At 46.2% G+C, this 19,288-nt stretch overlaps 1 protein-coding gene across 1 annotated transcript; it reads right to left on the minus strand.

The window, feature by feature from the left end:
- Positions 1-5,676: 5,676 nt before the first annotated feature.
- On the minus strand, positions 5,677-13,340 carry HTR5A (5-hydroxytryptamine receptor 5A). Its single transcript, XM_033164873.1, has 2 exons — positions 12,060-13,340; positions 5,677-6,038 (listed from the first exon to the last, which is right to left on the minus strand). Exons 1-2 carry the CDS (start codon positions 12,846-12,848, stop codon positions 5,706-5,708), a joined length of 1,122 nt encoding a protein of 373 aa, XP_033020764.1. The 5' UTR covers positions 12,849-13,340; the 3' UTR covers positions 5,677-5,705.
- Between the last annotated feature and the right edge of the window lie 5,948 nt (positions 13,341-19,288).

Consider the following 19,288-nt stretch of genomic DNA (forward strand, 5'->3'; position numbering starts at 1 on the left):
CCTGATATCTCAAAAAGCTGAAGCAATTGCCTGCTTTGCTTCAGCACAGACAAGATGCTTTCGAAATGTGCACCAGACTGCTGGTTCCTATCCTCAATATGGCTACTTGGACATAAGAACCATTTGATTTCCCTGGATACTGGGTGTTTGCAGAGAGTGCTAGGTTTTGTGTGTTGGTGCTGGGATTGCACAGCAGCTACAAGCTTCTACAACAGGCTTAGTCTGGTCAGCACCATGACACTTTTGTTCCATTCACCTCTGCTGGTGTTTCTACTGCTAGCATATAAGAAAAACTTCAGCCAAAAGTAGTTGCGAGTTGATGACCCGCCACCTGCGTGGAGTAAATAAAACACATGGACACATGATTTTAGGTTAATGGGCAATTAAGGCCACAACTTTATTGGTTACAGCATGTGAGTGGTATTGGCTTAGGCATTGGACAAGAGCACAACACTAGACTCCACCCCGCGGGGCGGGGAGTCACTTTAGGGTTAACAACCAGTGGGAAGAGCTTGTTGGTGCGAATACAACTGGAAGCTTCCCCTGACGTCACCGGGGGTCGTGCCATGGCCCTAGCCACTAGCAGAGCATCAGACAGGATCCATGACCGCCGGATCCCTTTAAAGGAACACCCCTAGGAGTAGGTGATGGCCACAACCTGACCTCCAACACACAACACCTATTACATCACCTATTGAATATTCCAATGCCTAACCGCCAATACTGTAAAGTTGTGATGAATTGCTACAAGGTAGGCAAAAAAAACCAAGAGCCGGTGCCAATTTGCCAAATGGATAAAAACTCCTACCAGGCCCCTTGGGCAACCAAGGTGACCAAACAAAGTCCATAGCAAGGTCAAAAGCATAGCAAGACCCAAAGGGAGGGAGGGAGGGAGGGAGGGAGATCCGATGTGAGCAGGAAGCAGAATGAGGAAGATGGCGCTGCCACGGCTGCTTGAATGCAGCCAGACACCGCCCCCCAGCCAGGCCTATTGGCTGGCTATGGGGCTTGGCGCAACAGGAAGGAGGGACTAAGGCAGGGGGCCGAACACGCCCACCTGCAAGCGCAGGAAACGGCTCCTGCTCGCAACTCCTCCCCTCTGCAATGAGGAGAGGTCCTATCATTTATTTGGTGTGCTTTTCATTTCAGGTGCTGGGAAACCAATGAATTACAAAGAATGAAAAACGTACTTTTCCATATGTTTTATTTTCCTCCAATACTTCTAAACTGCACTTTCATATAAAATGTCACAAGGTGGTATAGAGATTAAAACATAAAATTACAATAAAAACATCAAACACATCAGTAAGAGCTGGTTGGCAGAGAATCTCAAGTTTGAAAGGCCTGCCAGAATAACACAGTTTTAATACTCTCTCGGAATAATACTCCATCAGAAGACCTCAGATACTTAAAACTGCATAGCTGCAGATTTTTGCCCAGAAATGTTTTATTAGTACGAGCCTGCCTGATTCAGTCATGATGTTCACTTTCCCTATACACGGAGTGCATATTTAGCACATACTTTGCATTGAGCAGATTCTTCATAAGTTGTGTGGCCCAGGATTCAGACCTGCTGGTATTTGTGGATGAGTCTGCTAACATGGAGATCAGAAATGACTGGCTGCAGGAAACATTCATGGAAAAAAACCTCATATATCATTGCTTCACCAGAGGCTCCCTGGGAGGAAAGACCCATTAGCCAGAGCTGCAGAGCTAGAGGAGTTACCCTTTCCTCTTGACTCAGAGAACCCCTCCTCAGACATCTCTATAGTGTGCAAGGCAACCTCTGCACTAACCAACCAATTCCAGCTGGAACGACCTAGCTGCTCTGGAAAAATAGAACAGGCCTCCTTTAAGTCCCCAGACTTTTTTTTCTTAGGGTGCCAGGCTTGATACACTAACCTGATTGCAGACCTTCAGCAAGCCTGCAACATACACTCACTTTTCTTATGTGATCGCAACCTTACACAGGCAATTGAAAAAATCAATAAGTAAATCAGAAAAACACAGGGAGAATCAAAATATGTGGTAGAAAAAGAGTGGTAGGGTGAGTGGGAAACAGCAGTTAGCAATCCCAGCAGCCATTGCACTCACCAGAGAGTCAGGGAGCTGGAGATTTGGTGAGCACAGAAAGCAAATGGAGGTGCTCTGAGAATGAGGGGAGGTGATTTGGAATGTGGTTTGAGAGTGAGGGGAAGGTGATCTGAGGAAGCAGAGGTGGCCTGAGAGCAAGGGGAGCAGCTTGCAGGTTAAGGGGCCTTCCTGGCTTTATGCATTTTTGCTTTTGCAGTTCCTGGGAACTGAACCCTTGCTTAAGTTGTAGACTGTTGCTGGAGCAACTTTCCATACTCACTGCTCTGGATTGTCTTGTATTCTAACCTGATTCTGTTAGATGGGCTCTGCAGTGAACTGACCATGGTGCTGATCTCTAGCAAACTAATCTGCTCTCCTGCAAAGTCTAGATGGCACCTCCTTGGGGACGGTGCCTGGGACAGTATTTATATATACTACTCAGCAGGGCTTGGCCATGGGATACATAATAATAATGTGCACAAAACAGAATTAATACGGCATTCAACTGCACTTCAGTATGTATGAAATAATAAAGGGTGAAACATGAGGGGAATTGTGGAGAACAACATAGCTGAAACCAGTTGACAGGTAGAATGGAATGTTACCCAGTTGTAGCTAGAACAGCAGGAGGTTTGTCTAGATACCAACTTATTATTTGCCTTGTATTCTTTCTCATTTTAATCTGTGTGCACATGTCAATTTAAGGCCACTTTTAAGGCTTTTCCTTTTTGAGAGACAGTGCAGTGTAGTGATTAGAGTGTTGGACCATGGAAAATCACGGTTCAGGAATTACCAACGATTGAGGAGTGGCAGACGAAGATGATGGAATATGCTGAACTTGCAAAACTGACTGGCAAGGTCCGAAACCAGGATGAATCAAAATTCCAAAGGGACTGGAGTAAATTTGTTGAATATATAAGATCTAACCATGGAAGCTTGAAAACACTTGCAGAACTGGCATAACCCTATGACATAGTTTGAAGGATTAAAGTAAGAAACTGTGTGATTAGATTTGACTAGAAAACCTGCTGACGTGATGGAGGGAAATTGTAGCTTGGCAGAGCGAGGGTGTGTGTGGATTTGTATGTTTATGATTTGTGTAATTTGTTTAATTGGAAATTTTAATAAAAATTATTTAAAATAAATAAAAAAGGAAGATCATGGTTCAAATTCCCACTCAGCCATGAAGTTCAGTGGGTGATCTTCTTGGGCCAGCCACTGCCTTTCAGCCTAACCTGCCTCACAGGGTTGTTGTGGAGATTAACTGAGGAGGGGGAGAACCATGTATGCCACCTAGAGTTCCTTGGAGGAAAAAGTGGGCTATATATGCAATAAATGAATAAGGCAATTGAGAAGGTTGTGATGGAACAACTGCAAACATTCCTAGATGAGACTGATTATCTGGATCCATTTCAGTCTGGTTTCAAGCCTGGGTTTGGGATCAAATCAGCTTTAGTTGCCCTGACAGATGAACTTTATAGAGAGGAGGACAGAAGAAGCACAATCCTGCTCCTTCTGCTTGATCTCTCAGTGTCTTTTCATATCATTGGCCATGGTATCCTTCTGGATGGTGTGGGATGTATGGTAGCTCTGCTATTTCTTTCAGCAAAGGGTAGCTCTGGGAGAGTTGCTCTTTGGCCTCTGGTGTTTATGCTAATGAGTGCCACAAGGCACTATTCCATCCCCTGTGCAGTTTAGTATCCTTATGAAGCCATTGGGAGTGTTCATTGGGAGTTTCAAAGTGAAGTGTTAACAATATGCTGATGATACCCAACTCTGTTTCTCCATTACATCTGAGTCAGAATCCTGGACCGGTGCATGAAGGCAGTGTGTTGGACTAGATGAGGATCCATAAACTGAGTTTGAAGCCTGGAAAGATGGAGGCCTCCTTGTGCAGGGTGATTGTCATGTCCAGGAGAAAGGTCAATTGCCTGTTTGGGGTGGCGTTGCATTCCTTCTGAGGTCCATAGCCTGGGGCGAACTCCATGATCCATCGTTGTCACTAGAGGCCCAAATGTGCTCTGTGGCCAGGAGTGCCTTCTGATATACCAGCTGTGACCATTCCTAGGCTCGGATAGTTGAGGACTACAGTAGTCCATGTATCGTTAACCTCAAGACTGTAACACGCTTCACGAGGGGCTGCCCTTGCATCTCATCCAGAAGCTGCAGCGAGTGAAGAATGCAGTGAACAGACTGCTCATAGGCACAAATTACTGGCAGCATGTTACTCCACTGCTGAAAGAGCTGCTCTGGTTCCCAACTTGCTATGAGGTTCAGGTTCAAGGTTCTTGTGTTAAACAACTTGGGCCAAAAATACCTTAAGGATTGTCTGAACCCTTAACCACGATATCCTCTGATAGAGCACTTCTGGTGCTTCTGAAATTTGGCCGGTCTTTGCTAAGAACAGAACCTTTTGTGTGGCAGGTCCTACTCAGTGGAACTCCCTTACACTAGAGGTTCAACATGTTTTTATCTTTGTGACCTGCTTAGAGGTCTATCTTGGCATTAAGCAGTTCATGAATTCATAAATAATAATTCACACCGGGGGGTGGGGAGACAACCTGCCTCCCTCCCTCTGGGACCCCAAGCAGCTGTCCACCCCCTCCAGTCCTGCAGTACTGGGCTTCTTCTTCTTGGATCCTCCATCCCTATCCCTCTAATGCCACTATACTGCACAGCCCAGAAGCAGGGAAAGGGCTGACCTGCAGGCAGGCTTCCCTGTGCATGCATGACCAAGCTACAGAGTGCTGGCCCACCTCTGTATTTTTATTGTAGTTTATAGTAACTTGAACTGATGGTTTCCTTGCAGATTTTTTATTACACTTGTGCTTTTTAAAAAGTTGTATACCACTTAGAGTTTTATATATTAAGCAGTATAGAAATTGTTGTTGCTGGCATCCATCTGTCTCGAGAGACCTGGTTTTCAGTTAATCAGTAAGTTCATGATACAGAGTGGGGTGGGGAACCTCGAGTTCACGAGCAAAATTAGGTCCACCAGGCCTCAAAGTGTGACTTCAGGTGTGGGGCAGATAGAACAATAGAACCGTACAGTTGGAAGGGACCGCAGGGGTCATTTAATCCAACCTCTAGAAATGCAGGAATCCTTTGCTCAATGTGGGGCTCGAACCCACAACCCTGAGTTTAAATCTTGTGCTCTACCGACTGAGCCAACTCTTGAGATATAAGTGGGGCTTGGCCAAAAAGGGCTTTGTAGTTTAATGTTTCCCCCTCCAATGAAAGGGTATGGGCATGAGAAGAAATTGGCATAGCTCATTACACATGGTGTCACACGTTACTTCCCTGGGGAGACCATTCCATGGTGCTCAGAAAAGTTATCTTCCACACAACATTAGCAAGGGAAATCAGATAATCCCAATAATAAAAGGTTGCTTCTTTGTGCTGGGAAAACTCAATCTCTTCACCAAGTAAGTGCTTCAAGAAAGAAGTCTGAATGCCCTGTGACAACTGAGCATTTATTGTGATATAAACTGGTAATCTGGAAAGGCCTCGCGTGCCTTTAAGGAGACACCCCCCCCCCACCTGAATGTCTCTTTACATAATGTAAGGAAGGGGAAAGTTTTTAGAAAGGCCTTCGTTCTTCCTTTGCCCTCCTCCTCCTCCATGCAACTCGCTTACTGCTGCCTGGAGAAGAGGTTCCGGAAAGCGTTGTTGTAGTTCTTGTTGAAGGCCGTGTAGATCAGAGGGTTGAAGAAAGAATTGGAATAGCCGAGCCATAGGAAAATGCTTTTCCAGAGTGGGGGTATGTCACAGGAACAGAGGGGGTTGATGAGTTCTGTGATGAAAAAGGGGATCCAGCACAGCACAAACACCCCAATGAGGATGCCCACCATAAGGGCAGCTCTCTTCTCTTTCTGCTCCCTCCACGTGTCTCCGACCGTCTGGAAGGTGACTGTGGCGTGCCGGGCGGTGAACACCATCTGCGGCTGCTGAGAGGCTTCCTTCACCTGCCAAAGACAAACATAAACTTCAGACGTGTGTGTGTGTGTGTGTGTGTGTGTGTGTGTGTGTGTGTTTTGTTTTGTTTTGCTGGCCGGCCTGCCACCTGCCAGTAGCCAAACACGAAATCCTGTGTGCTGCATGCTAATTTGCAAGATGCTGTACAGCAGAGGTTTGCCTGGAGTTTGGCAGTGGGGTGAGAGTTCCAAGCAGGTGCGCGCGCACAGCTGAACACCTCCTATGCATATCCTAATTGGGGGGGGGCAATATCTAGTGGTCAAAGCCTCAATTTGGCTTGCGCTCCTGGAGCATCCACCCTTCCACCCCCTCTTACCTAAAAAGACACCACACATTACCTTACAGAAGGTGGAGGAGGAGGTGGGGAGCCCCCCCTACAGATACCCAGAGCACCATCTTTTCCCCTTTTTGCCTTGGGAGACGAGGGAGAGCTGGACACTCAAAAGACCTCAAGTACTTTCAGGGCAAAGGGTGGGAAGGCCACCCACTACCCAGAGCGGTTGTCCACCTTTGACTACCTCTAGTTCACACCACAACGCAAAAACTAACCAGTGGAGAGCTATGCAACCTCCCCCCCCCCCATGGAATGGGGTGACATTTTTTGCATCAATCACTGTCGCTGCCAGGAAAGGCCAGGGGCTGCAGGCAGCCCAGCTGCCCAAATGAGAAGTCCACACTCCCGGTTGACAAGATAACCTGGTCCACAGGGAGATGTTTTCTACCAAGTCAGCTAACTTAGTATTGGTGACACTGACTGGCAGAAGCTATCTGAAGGTCAGATGGGAGTCTTACCCCTACCTGGAGATGCCAGAGATTAAATCTCATACCCTATATGTATGCAAAAGATGGGCTGTACAACTAAGATACAGATTTCCTGCCCTGGATGACTGGTGCCCTCCGCAAACAAGTTTTTGCCCTGCCCCTCTCACTTGATGGACTGTACATGGATCATGGATCATGGTCGTGGCAAAGAGGCTTGAATAAATCAGAGAAGCTATGAGCTATGCTGTGCAGGGCCACCCAAGACGGACAGTTTCATAGCCGAGAGTTTAGACTAAATGTGATCCACCTGGAGGAGGAACCGGCAATCCACTCCAGCATCCCTGCCAAGAAAACTCCATGGACAATAACAACAGGCATATAAAAGTCGAGTGCCTGGCATGCTCTGGTCCATGGGGTCACGAAGAGTTGGACACGACTAATTGACTAAACAATAACACTAAAGTTACATCACTGGTAGATTGTATTTCCCCCCCACACACACCTATAAGATTTCCAACCTTTTATTTTTGATTCCCCCCCCCAGTGTATTTTTCATATTGATACGTTATGTTGTGGCTGCAGCAACCTCGCGCTTTTCTATAACGTTATGCATCCTTGTGCATTAGATAAACAAGTAGCATCTACGGCGAGAGACAGTGTACTTAGCATATCCCTTATACTGAGAATATCTCTGGTGTGACTGCAGTTGGAATACTGTGGGTTGTTCTGGTCACCTCACCTCAGAAAGGATATGGCAGAGTTGGAAAAGGTTCAGAAAGGGGCAACTGAAATGATCAAAGGGTGGAGCAGCTCCACTACAAAGAAAGGCTGCAGCATCTGGGACTTTTCCGTTTAGAGAAAAGGCAAGAGTAAGAGGTGACATGTTTATAGAAGTTTATATAATTATGAATGGGGTGGAGAAAGTGGATAGGGAAAGTTTTTCTCCCTCCCTGATAACACTAGGACATCCAATTAAGCTGAATGTCAGAAGATTCGGGACAGATAAAAGGAAGTATTCATTCATGCAGCACATAGTTAAAACTAGGGAACGTGCTCCCACAGGAGGCAGTAACGACCATCAACTTGAATGGCTTTCAAAGGGAATTAAGACAAATTCATGGAGCGTAAAGCTATCCATTGGGACGCTGGTGGTGCTGTGGGTTAAACCACAGAGCCTAGGGCTTGCCGATCGGAAGGTCGGCAGTTTGAATCCCCACGGCAGGGTGAGCTCCCGTTGTTCGGTCCCTGCTCCTGCCAACCTAGCAGTTTGAAAGCACGTCAAAGTGAAAGTAGATAAATAGGTACCGCTCCGGCGGGAAGGTAAATGGCGTTCCCATGCGCTGCTCTGGTTCGCCAGAAGAAGCTTTGTCATGCTGGCCACATGACCCGGAAGCTGTACGCCGGCTCCCTCGGCCAGTAAAGCGAGATGAGCGCCGCAACCCCAGAGTCATCCGTGACTGGACCTAACGGTCAGGGGTCCCTTTACCTTTAAAGCTATCCATGGCTACTAGCCATGCTGACTAAGTTCTGCCTCCCCGGTCAGAGGCAGTAATGCTTCTGAATGCTAGTTGCTGGGCACCACAGGAGGGGAGAGTGGTCTTGTGCTCGGGTCCTGATGAAGGTTTCCCCTGGACATCTGACCAGCCACTGGGAGAACAGGATGCAGAACTAGATGGGCCATTGCTAGATCCAGTAGGTTCTTCTTACGTTCCTCAGCATCCACTGATTCCGCTAAGCCTTTCCCGCACCCCAATTTGTAGCTTCACTTGTTCTGTGCTTTCTGTCTCCGCAGCCCCTCCGCTCCTCCAAGCCTGCCTGAGTTTTTGTTTTGTTTTATCCTCTGGGCAAGGAGAATGTCAAGCCTTTGTGGTGTAGGCTGCCTAGCACAATAAAGATGCTAATGAAATGTTAAATAGGAGCTGCAGTATAATGTGCTGCTGGCCAGCCGGGGCTGAAGTTGCGAGATTAAAAAGCAGGAGGTGCCAGGGCCTAAAGTGTGGGTCACAGCTGTCTTGGTGTGGGTCACTCCCCAAGTGCTGCGTGTTGTCAAGCTGCCAAATGTAGCTGTTGGCTGCAAGATGGTACTCAGACATAGAAGGCTAAGGGGCCAGGGCTGCGGAGGACCAACAAATGGATTCTTAATAAAGATTCAATTGGGATGTTCTGCAGATAAACCAATTGTTAACTGGTGACTTATGGAGTTTATGCAGAGACACTGAAAGGAGCCCTACATAAATGGGGTGGGTTTAAATTTTTTGGCACTAGAATTCTTGTAGCTAGAAAGTGGAAAAACGAATCAGTACCGACAATCTTAGAGTGGCAGACGCTCATGTTAGACTATTTGCAGCTGGCGAAATTGACAGGAGGAGTTAGAGGAGAAATGACGCAGAAAACTTTTGGTGAATGGAAAATATTTAGAGAATATATAAGAATATATTGCAATAATAAGGCCATATTAGCAGAACTAGAGTGATACTTGTAACTAAATAAATATTGAACACTATTGAAGATAAAAGAATGAGAAACAAAGATCAAAACTGTGCAGACAAACAATGATGTAATGAAAGTACATTAAGAAAGATCGGAAGATTTGTAAGTATGTGAGAAGTGTGGTTATGTAAACCAATTTTAACCTTTTTTCTCGTGTTTTTCTTTTTCTTCATTGTTTTCTTCTTCTATTTCTTTTTTTATTTGTATTGATGAGACTGTAAATATTTTTAATGTGTGTAAATAAAACCAATAAAGACTACTTAAAAAAAGTTAACTTCTGTAGAGCTCAGTTAACTGCCAAGGCTGATGGGAATGAAATACAGCTATATTTACATACAATATTTAGATATTGCCTTTCATTTTGGTCACATTCACACCATAGGTTTATAGCACTATGATGCCATTTTTAACAGTCATGGTCCCCCAAATAATAATAATTCTGGGAACTGTAGTTTGTTAAGGGTGCTGGGAGTTGTTGGGATGCCCCTGTTCCCATCTAATGTTCTCTCAGTGGTTTAACAATCAATCCCTCTTCATAGGGAATTATAGCTCTGGGAGTGGAATAAATTCCTTGAGCTGAAGGAAACGGTGGCAAAATTTGCAAAGGGGAAGGCATGCAAAGTGAGATGTTGATGTGCCTGGAACTGAAACTTTTAAGAGATGCAAATTTTGACATCACAATTTGCAAGATCATTCAAAATGATTCGGGTGCTGAAACATTATTTATTTATTTATTTGCATTTGAGAAAGATAACCAAAGATGGTTGAGTTACTTATTCTTGCAATTTAAAGTAGACGTGGCAGTTTCAAGTTTTGTGCTGTTCACTTTTTCTGCAAGACACCTGTTTTTGAAAATTGAAGTTAGCAATTGGTAGGCAGGTGAGCATTACAAGCAGTTAGCCTTGCCAAGGGCTCAAAGTAGCCTGGCACCATGCAAAGGTCCCTGGTTCAATTCCTCCCATCTCCAGGTAGCAGGGGTGCCAACTTGAATAAAATATTGTGGGGGCCCAGGTAAGTCCCACTCTGCATAATCAATCACATGACGCAGTGCACACACACCTTTTGAATGGGAATGCCCGTAACCTTTGTGGGGGCCCAGCCCCCTCAAATATTTTATTGTGGGGGCCAAAGCCCCCACAGCACCTAGGAGTTGGCTCCTGTGCTAGGTAGTGTTAATAAAGACTGCAGATTGAAAACCTGGAGAGCTTCTGCCAATCAGTGTAGGCAGCATAGAGCTAGACAGACCAGCGATCTGACTTAGAAGCCATTTCATTTGTCTTTAAAATGTTCCCCCGCCTCTGCATCAATAAAAGCTTCTGTTGATACCTGCCTGCTTGCCTGACAACTCTTAAAGTCACACTATCCTGTCTGTAAAAAGGTAACGGTTCTAGGATTAGTCTTTTTAGCAGCTATTCCCTACCCTTGCTATTTACTTTTTCTTTTCAAGGCTTCCTCAAGTTTCTAGTCCATATGACATCCTAAAACAAACAAGATTTTCAGGGGATGCTGTGTCCTAAATAAATGGAACCAATGACTGACGCTTATTTTCTGCCTTGCAATTTCAAATTATTTTGTATGGATAGTCTTATGGTCCCAGACCTGTGTAAAAAGAAAGGCTTTTGCGAGCTCTCCCTTGAGTGCTTTTAGGTAATGCATCCACAAGCAAATACAAAGGGCTTGAATTGTGTAGGTTCTCCTATGTGTGAAATGTATCTCAGTTTCCATCCTGTTTGCTTAATTAAGGGATTAATGTGATATACGCATAGCAAACTCATTCTGCATGCATGGAATCTTATGAAACCAAAACTGCACACCCACACACAAGAAGTGAGGTATAAACAGGCTTGAAGAAATGGCAATGTTTGCAGAACTACAAGAAAGGTATTTTGCGCGGCTGGGGGAGAACTATGCAGGAGAGGGCAAAAAGCAGCTCACTGAGAACTGAGCAGGATCAGTGGATACGGAAAGCTGAATGGATAGTAGGTAGCAGATTGGGGAATGGAATCAAATGGATTGGAATGGAATGGAATAACAGGGCATGGCTTGTTGGCTGGCTAGAATCCTGAACAAAGCAGCACTGATCCAGCCCCAAAGAGAAAAAGAACTAAAGCCCCGACTGATGTCAATAACAGTGTTAAGATTAAGCTTAAATATCTTTAGTGGGAGATATCCTACTAAAACCAATATGTGTCTTTTAATACTTGACACTTTCAAGTGTTCAAAGTGCTTCATGGGCATTATCTTTGCAACAACCCTGTAAAGAAAACTAGGATAAATGCCTTCTTATTTGAGACTGAGTGGGGTGGGGGTGGGGGGAGGTGATGAGAAGTAAGGCAGAGGGAACAATGACTACCTAAGGATGGCTAGGGAGTTCCTGGCTGAGATGAAATATGAGCCAAGGGCTTGTGAGCTCAACACACTCAGGCAGCAGATGGCAACAGCCATTGCATAAGATAAATAAATTCAACAACTCGCTGTTAGCCACTGTGCTCAGGGCTCAAAGTGGTTGTTAGACAAAGCCAGCCACAGAAATTTGGGTGCCCAGCACAGAGCAGCAGCAAATAGTGCACCTCCCTGAGTCAAGGTGTACAGTACACAAGGCCACCAGAAAAGTCCACAAGTTTCTCTCCCTCCCTAAGCCCAGTACTAAAAACACAACAGTAATAAACGACTGGCAGCCACTTCACCCTCCCTAACGGACCTGTTTGAATGTGCTGCCCTATTCTAGAGCAGACAGCAGCACCTGATGAAAAACTAACCTCCAGGGCTTCAGGTGTGATAGGAGTGATGGAGTTGCTCTTCCGGGATCCAATGCGAAACTTGGCTGCCTTGTAGATTTTCCAGTAGACAAAGAGCACTACGCAGAGGGGCAGGTAAAAAGCCCCAAAGGTAGAGAAGATGGTGTAAGAGGGTTCCTGGCTGACTTGGCATTCCTCGTTGCCCTCCGAGTAAGTTTCCCCCCAGCCAAAGATCACTGGAGCCAGGGAGATGATGGCCGAGAGGACCCACGTCAGAGCAATCATAATGTTGGAGATGCGCCGGCGGGTCCTCAGAGTGTACTCTAGGTGGCGAGTGATGGACCAGTAGCGGTCCAGAGCAATGGCCGTGACGTTCCAGATGCTGGCCGTGCAGCACAGCACATCGCAGGAGATCCACACCTGGCACAGGATCCGCCCCAGCCTCCAGCGCCGCCCGGAGAGTTCATGGACCAGGCTGAGAGGCATCACCAAGGCGGCCACCATCACATCCGAGATGGCCATCGAGGCCACCAGGTTGTGAGGAACCCTGTGGAAAGTGCGGACACGCAATATGGTTGCCAGGACTAGCACGTTCCAGAGGAAAGTGGCAACCACCAACATGGCCAACAGAGTCAAGACGAGGACGCTAAAGATAGACAAGGGTCCATGGGCACCAGGGTGGTCCAGGAGAGAGCTGGAGCCTGTCCGGTTGGATTCTGCTGAAGTAGTGACTGAGAAGCAGGTGAAGTTGGGGCACCAATCCATTGTGCAAGGATGAGCAGTAGAAAGTTTTGGAAGGCAAGGTGGCATGAAATGCTTCTTCTGGTTGTAAAAGGTGGTGTTCCTCGTTATCCCCCAAGTTATATAGTTAAGGGAAAACCATTGTTCATGGGGGAGGGGGGTTGCCAGGTTTTTTATTCAATCCATAGTTTATCAGTTTGGCTGTTGTGACTTATCCTGGCTTGTCACCTGAGCTGGGATCCATTTATGAAATTTTCATTGCCAGGAAAGGCAGGATTTCTATTTTGGCTGCTGTCTTGCATTCCTTATTGTCAATTTTTAACTAGTATCTGTCATAGCTTTAATAATGCCTGGTTTGCAAACCTCCCAGAGAATATTGACTGGTGGGTGGTGATATGCATTTAAGAAGTAATGATATTAGCAATAATTTTTCAGGCTCCAGAGCTCGGTCACACTCCTGGTTTGTGAAGCATCGATCCAGCTGGTGAAGGCCCAGGATACACACTAAGGAAATATTTGTGAGAGATTCCAAATTCTGTGTCGGAGTTTGCCGCATCTGTAAATTGAACAAAGAGAACCTGCATTAAGAACAATACACATTCTATTGGAGATTGCCAATTCTTCTGCTTGCTTTTCTGAAGCATTTTTGCAATGTTAGAAAGTTAACACATTGGTTGCAGAAAGTTTAGGGCAAAAGAGAAATCAAGAGATAATGCCTTTGCAGTGGAGGAAGGAGTAAAGACCCTTACAAATACCAGCAGTTCTGACTTTGTAGCCTCCTCTTCCCTCTCCCTTCACTTCTGTCTCCTTCTTTGAGAAATCTTAGATTTAATGTCATCTATTCTTGGTCAGGTCTATGCTTTACAGGAACAGATGTATTATACAATACAGAAAAAGAAAATCCTGATGTGCCTTTGCCACATTTGCCACTGAGAAATCAAAGCCTACAAAAACAGAATTAAGGACCCAGTCTCCCCTCCAGGTTAGATGGCAGGGCTCTCTACACAAGCCTGAGCCCCATCAATTTTAATTCAGGTGCTAAATACAGACACCACCACCTTTGACATCTTTCTGAGAACACAATGAAGAAAAAACCCCAACCCCAACTTGGAAACTTCTAAAGATCAGAGCCAATGATAGCTGCGGCCATCACATTTTAGACCAGGCTGACTATACTGCCTCTCTTTCCAGTGGGCATTTGTAATGCAATTGAACATTCTGACCAGTGCAAATGTTGCCTGTATATTGCATTACAAAGCAACCAAGGCAAGCTCTGTTGGGTGTGAAAATGCACTTTTAGGGATCCCTTTTGCATCTTCCGCAAAGGCAGCTGAAAGAGGATATTGGCCACTGCTTTCGCCAAAGCACTCCACAGGGGAAGCCCAGCATTTGGACCATCTGCAACAGGAGATCACCTTGGCTTCCCTGGCTGGGGCTTGACAGGAGATGTTGTTTGAAACATCTGCAGGCACCAGGTTAGTGAAGACCAGGACTTTTTTTTCAGCTGGAACTCAATTCCGACACCTCTCAGGTGGGCGCCATTGCCATTCTAAGAGAACAAGGGAGGTGTTCGTGGTGAGTTCCTGCACCTCTTTTTCTAGAAAAATAGCACTGCTGAAGACTACCCTACATAATGCCTGTGGGATCCTGGTGTGTTTGTGTGTGGTTAGACAACTGTGCCATGGGACAGAGATATGGGCTCACACAAGGGTGATTGCACAAACACACACAAAGAACAAACCAAAAAGCAAATGGCAAGTACGGACCCTGCAAAAAAACTCTGCAGACACGAGGCTTCCCCCAACTCCAAATGTGTCCCAGCCCCACCAGCGCCTTAGAGACTCACCGTGCATTGAGAGTCCCTCACTCTCGTCGAAGTGGATACCTTACATCGGATGAAGGTATCTTGCCACTGCCACAATAAATCTGCTAAAGCTGAACGCTGTTGTGCGCCTTTGCTCTGGTCCTCGGGGCTGCAGCCTTACCGTGCAGTCCTAAGCACGCTTCCTCGGAAGGAAGCCCCCTCGAGGGTGCTTAGGATGCCGCTGTTCACTCAGCAAGCCCCGAGGAATAATTGGATGGCACTTGCTGCCAGACAACAGCTTGAAGTCGGAGAGGCGCTAAGAGACTTTTTTTTTTTTAATGCAGCGTTTCCAGGAAGGAAGACCCCGCTGGATTCAACGGGGCTCGCTTCCAGGAAGGAACACAGGATCGTGCGAGCCCGAAAGCCACGTTGAATTCGGTGGGGACCCCTTTACCGTGTGTTTTTGTGTCTACACACAGGCTAGCGCTGCAACGGGGTTCTCTCTCTGCGCCCCTCTCCCCTCGCACCGCTTTATTTGGGAAACCGCGCCCGATCCACGCGATGGCAATACCTGCCGGGGCGCCTGCTCTGCGGTTCCAGCGGCTGAGCTGCAGCAGCAAAGGGAAGCCGCCCTCCTCCTCCTCCTCCTCCGAGTCCGCTGGCTCGCTCCTACGCCGAGGCGCGCCCATCAGCTGACAGCGCCCGCTCGGCTCCCCGAGGGCTCCACGCGGTCCGGAGGGCGCCTGGTCCCCGGAGGGGCTCCTTTCATCCGCGCATCGCGCGCCTTCCCACCTGCCTCGTCTCCGACCTTCCTGTTCCAGGCAGAGAGAGAAAAGTCTCTCCAGCCCAGCCGAAGCTCTGCGAGCGCCGTCCCTCTCCACTCCCACGGCGTTGGTTTTTCCGGGGCGGGGGAGCCTCGCTCGCACGCTCGCAGGCGCTCGTCAGGATGCGCCGCAACACTTTGACCCTGGGAGCCACCTGCTTTGCTCCAAGTAATAGCAATCTTCAGATATCCAAAGGGCTGTCATATAGAAGATAGAGCAAGCTTGTTTTCTCCTGTTCCAGAGAAACAATGCCTTCAAGTTGCTGGGGGAAAGATTCCGACTAGACATACAGAAAAAACTTTCAGGCAGTGGAAAGGACTCCCTCGGGAGGTGGCAAACTCTCCTTCCTTGGAGGTTTCTTAGCATAGGTTGGGTGGTCATCTGTCATGGATGCTATAGCCCTTCTCCAAGGGCTTCCCCCCTCTTTTTGTACACATTAAAACACATACTCATTGCAATACAACAAACAGTTCTGCAAACAACATCACAAAAGCAAGGAGGAATTGATGGAATGATGAAACTCCACAGAGGGGGAAGACCTGGGAAAATTTAAGGGTGTTTGCCTGGTGCTGGAAAGAGAATGGTGTCTGGGAGAGATCTGCCACCTCCAAGAACGGCTTCCACAGATGGGTTGCCATATCAGAAACTGCCCTCTCCCCAGTCATCACCAACTTCACTTCCACTGTTGATGGTGGGGCAATCAGATAAGACACAGGAAGCTGCATTGTTAATGAAGTTTTTTTGGGGGTTAAGCTGAATGCCCAGGCCCTCTTATAATTCTTGGAAAAGTCAGGCTAGCTTCCTGCTGATGTGATAGCCTGGGTGATGGGCCATTAAGAGGAACAAGGGAAGGGGCTTTGTGAAAAAGGACAAATGGGTGGGGCCCCCTCCTTCAGCGTGAAGGTCCTGGGAAGGACAAAGACAGAGTTAAGAGCAGAGAGAGCTGAGTGATGTGAACTAGAAGCTAGAAGAGAAAAGGCTGCAGGCTGGGAAGCCAGAGAGTCAGAGCCATGTCTGATTTCTGTTTGAATCCAAGGCAGCAGCTACTGGGGAAACAAAGCCCTCTTGGGGTTTGTATACACGTAAGGTTGTATAAACATAAACCACATGTCCTAAAGACACCGCCATCTCTGCTGTCCCTCATTCCAAGGAAACACGAACCCCGTCTATGTCAGTACTGTCAATGCCAGTTCCCCAGTTTCAGGGAGACATTCCCAGCCCTGCCTAGAGATGTCAGGGAGCAAACATGGGAGCTTCTGCATAAAAGGCACTGAGCTAATGTCCTTCCCCAAAATGATTGACATGCCAGAGGGTCCTCCTGGGTTCAAGAAAGTCAGGATTAGCTGTAAAGAAAAGCGCAAGCACTTTGAACTGGGCTCATTGGCTGAATGGCTTCAGAACTGCTCTGTGGTATTTGCAGTGTGGGTTTCAAAGGCAATAGTAGTAGGAGTAATATTAATAATATATAGGCTGCTTGACACCCAGATGGCTTCTAAGCAGTTTAGAAAACATAGAAACCAATTAATTGCACAACACGATCATCAGCACTGGCCATCAGTTCCCCATCTGGCTTTCTGGGTCAAGGCTCAGAGCTGACTGTGGAAAATGGTGAGACCATTGCCCAAGGTTGCACAAGAACTCCTAGAGGAACCTCCCAGACCACCAGAGGCTGGACGCTCACAGATCTGGAAGACCCAGTTGCCTCCCACCACACACCATCAATCCTAGAATATACCAGGAGGCTATGGAATGAAGCTGGAGTGTCCATTTTTGGGCCAGAAGGTTGCCCTTTAAGGCTCTGTAGTTCTCTCAAGGTGATGGAGCTTGAAGAAGGTAGTCTGGAGACAGAGGCATAGAAGGCCTCAGTCTGCCCCCAACCTTTGTTGGAGCAAATTGCTCACTTGGGGCTGCCTGTGGTTCATCAGGCCAGAATATGACACCTGCAAGCCTGTCCTCCTGTTGCTGAAGCTGGATTGCAGTGTCTGGATTGGCAAGCTCCTTGTTGTTCTCACACTACTAGCAGGAGCACAATGAATCAAGCAAAGTAAACCTGACAGGTGCAGATTGTTTAATTTGCATAATTTATACAGGCTAGAAAAGTTCACTCTGTAGTTTTGACTTTCTAGCACATACATGACAATGGTCTTACCTTTTGAGAAAATAAATGATATGCTCTTCAGAACCCAGCTATTTTCTAAAATGCTGACTATAAGGTTTTGAAGCACAGCAATTCATATCAGGCTATGTGATGGTGTAAATGTTTTGCCCTGTGCAAGATTAATATTTGGGTTTAGGGGAGGGAAATGATGATGGGGATTGTTTTTATCAGTGATTTGTGATTTGTTGAGTTTAGATTGCTTCAAGTGTTCTGTAACATATGATAAACACATTTGACAAAACAAACAATCCTTAAATCAAGAAGGCTGAAAAATGCAGTGAGAAATTATTGTCTGCTAGGATTTGGTATCCAAAAAGTCATCCACAATTTTTTATTTTTGGTAAAGCGATGCTGTCAGAACCAACTGTGGAATCTGCCAAGGAGACAGATGGCCTTAATGACAGAAAACTGATGGCACTCTAAAACTCAATTACCATTGATTTGGGGGAGCCTTTCTTCTTAATGCCAAGATGGGGGGCTGATTTGTTTATTGCCAGGTTTTTGGCACCTTGGAGGACAACTGGAAACAGAGCCAGTAAACAATTGACATCATGGAAAATGATTAACTTGAGAAGATCAAAGGGAGAGGCAGCTATACAGGTGCTTTGATGGCCTCATTATCAGTCGTCCTTACAATGCTTTGAACTCAGCTCTTTCATGGGCCTAGTTCGACATCTATTTTATGCCATCAGACGCTTTTCTTTTCCTCCACTTTTCTTCATGGTGAGAATTGTGTGCTTAGGCTTTAGAAAGAATTTTGTAGAACTATATATCCAGTTGCTTCAAGTGTATTATAATCATTACATTTCCATCCCATCCCATCCCCCACCTTTCAAGGAACTCACAAGGAATTTCATGGCAACCTTGTGCCATAGGTTAGGCTGAGTCTGAGAGAGTCCAAAGGAGAGATGACTGAAGAGCTTATTCAATAACATATGTACTGTGTATGTATCTTTTACATTGAAATATGTATTCTTATGTGCACAAAACATGCATGGCAACATCTAGAGAAGTACATAACTTGACTTGGAGTTGCATTCCAATCTGTAAGCAAGTCAGCAAGCATAGGATTGGGTGTGTCGGTCCACTGCAAAAAACAAAAAAACAAAAAAACAGACCAGGGCTGTTCCATTGGGAATCTGAAGGTTTATAAGGTAGCAGAATTGCTCTCCATCTTTGGAATGGATGTGATGACATCAAAGATGCTAGAAATATTACAGGCAAGTAATTCCATGTTTTCTTTGCGGGTGGGGGTGGTGAAAGTTATCAAAATATGTTCTCAGGTTATGAAATGTCTTATTAAATTTGATCCTGCGTTCTTCTTACAGGAATTGCTTTCACTGACTGGGAAGTGTTATAAACAAAATCTGCCCTTATTCCCTTATGGGATACACAACAGCCCTTACAGAGTCCTTTGTAGGTTCTCCATCGGTAGGAGAAAATAACAGAGGCCAGCCAGAGAATATTGAGAAGCAAAGCAGCTAGTAAGCCTGATCTTTATTAAAACTGTTGCAACAGGGTGCTCCCTTCACACACAGGAGATTGGAGGAGGACCCAGAACAAAGGTGTGCCTGCCCTTATATAGACATTTTGAAATTCCCTGCCCTGGAGCTCAAGACCACCGCTCCATACATCATGCATACATCATAGAAGGTGTGTAGCCCAAGACCACCCCTCAGATACATCATACCTACATCACAGAAAAGGCGGTCCTAACAACAGA

The sequence above is a fragment of the Lacerta agilis genome, chromosome 12 (genome assembly GCF_009819535.1).
Source record: "Lacerta agilis isolate rLacAgi1 chromosome 12, rLacAgi1.pri, whole genome shotgun sequence".
In the NCBI taxonomy this organism is placed as follows: domain Eukaryota; kingdom Metazoa; phylum Chordata; class Lepidosauria; order Squamata; family Lacertidae; genus Lacerta; species Lacerta agilis.

Bases quoted from the DNA above. Each gene is read 5' to 3' on its own strand.
- HTR5A (XM_033164873.1), bottom strand. From the start codon at position 12,848: ATGCCACCTTGCCTTCCAAAACTTTCTACTGCTCATCCTTGCACAATG. The intron at 6,039-12,059 runs GTTAGTTTTTCA...TGTCTTTGGCAG, and splicing joins TCACACCTGAAGCCCTGGAG to GTGAAGGAAGCCTCTCAGCA.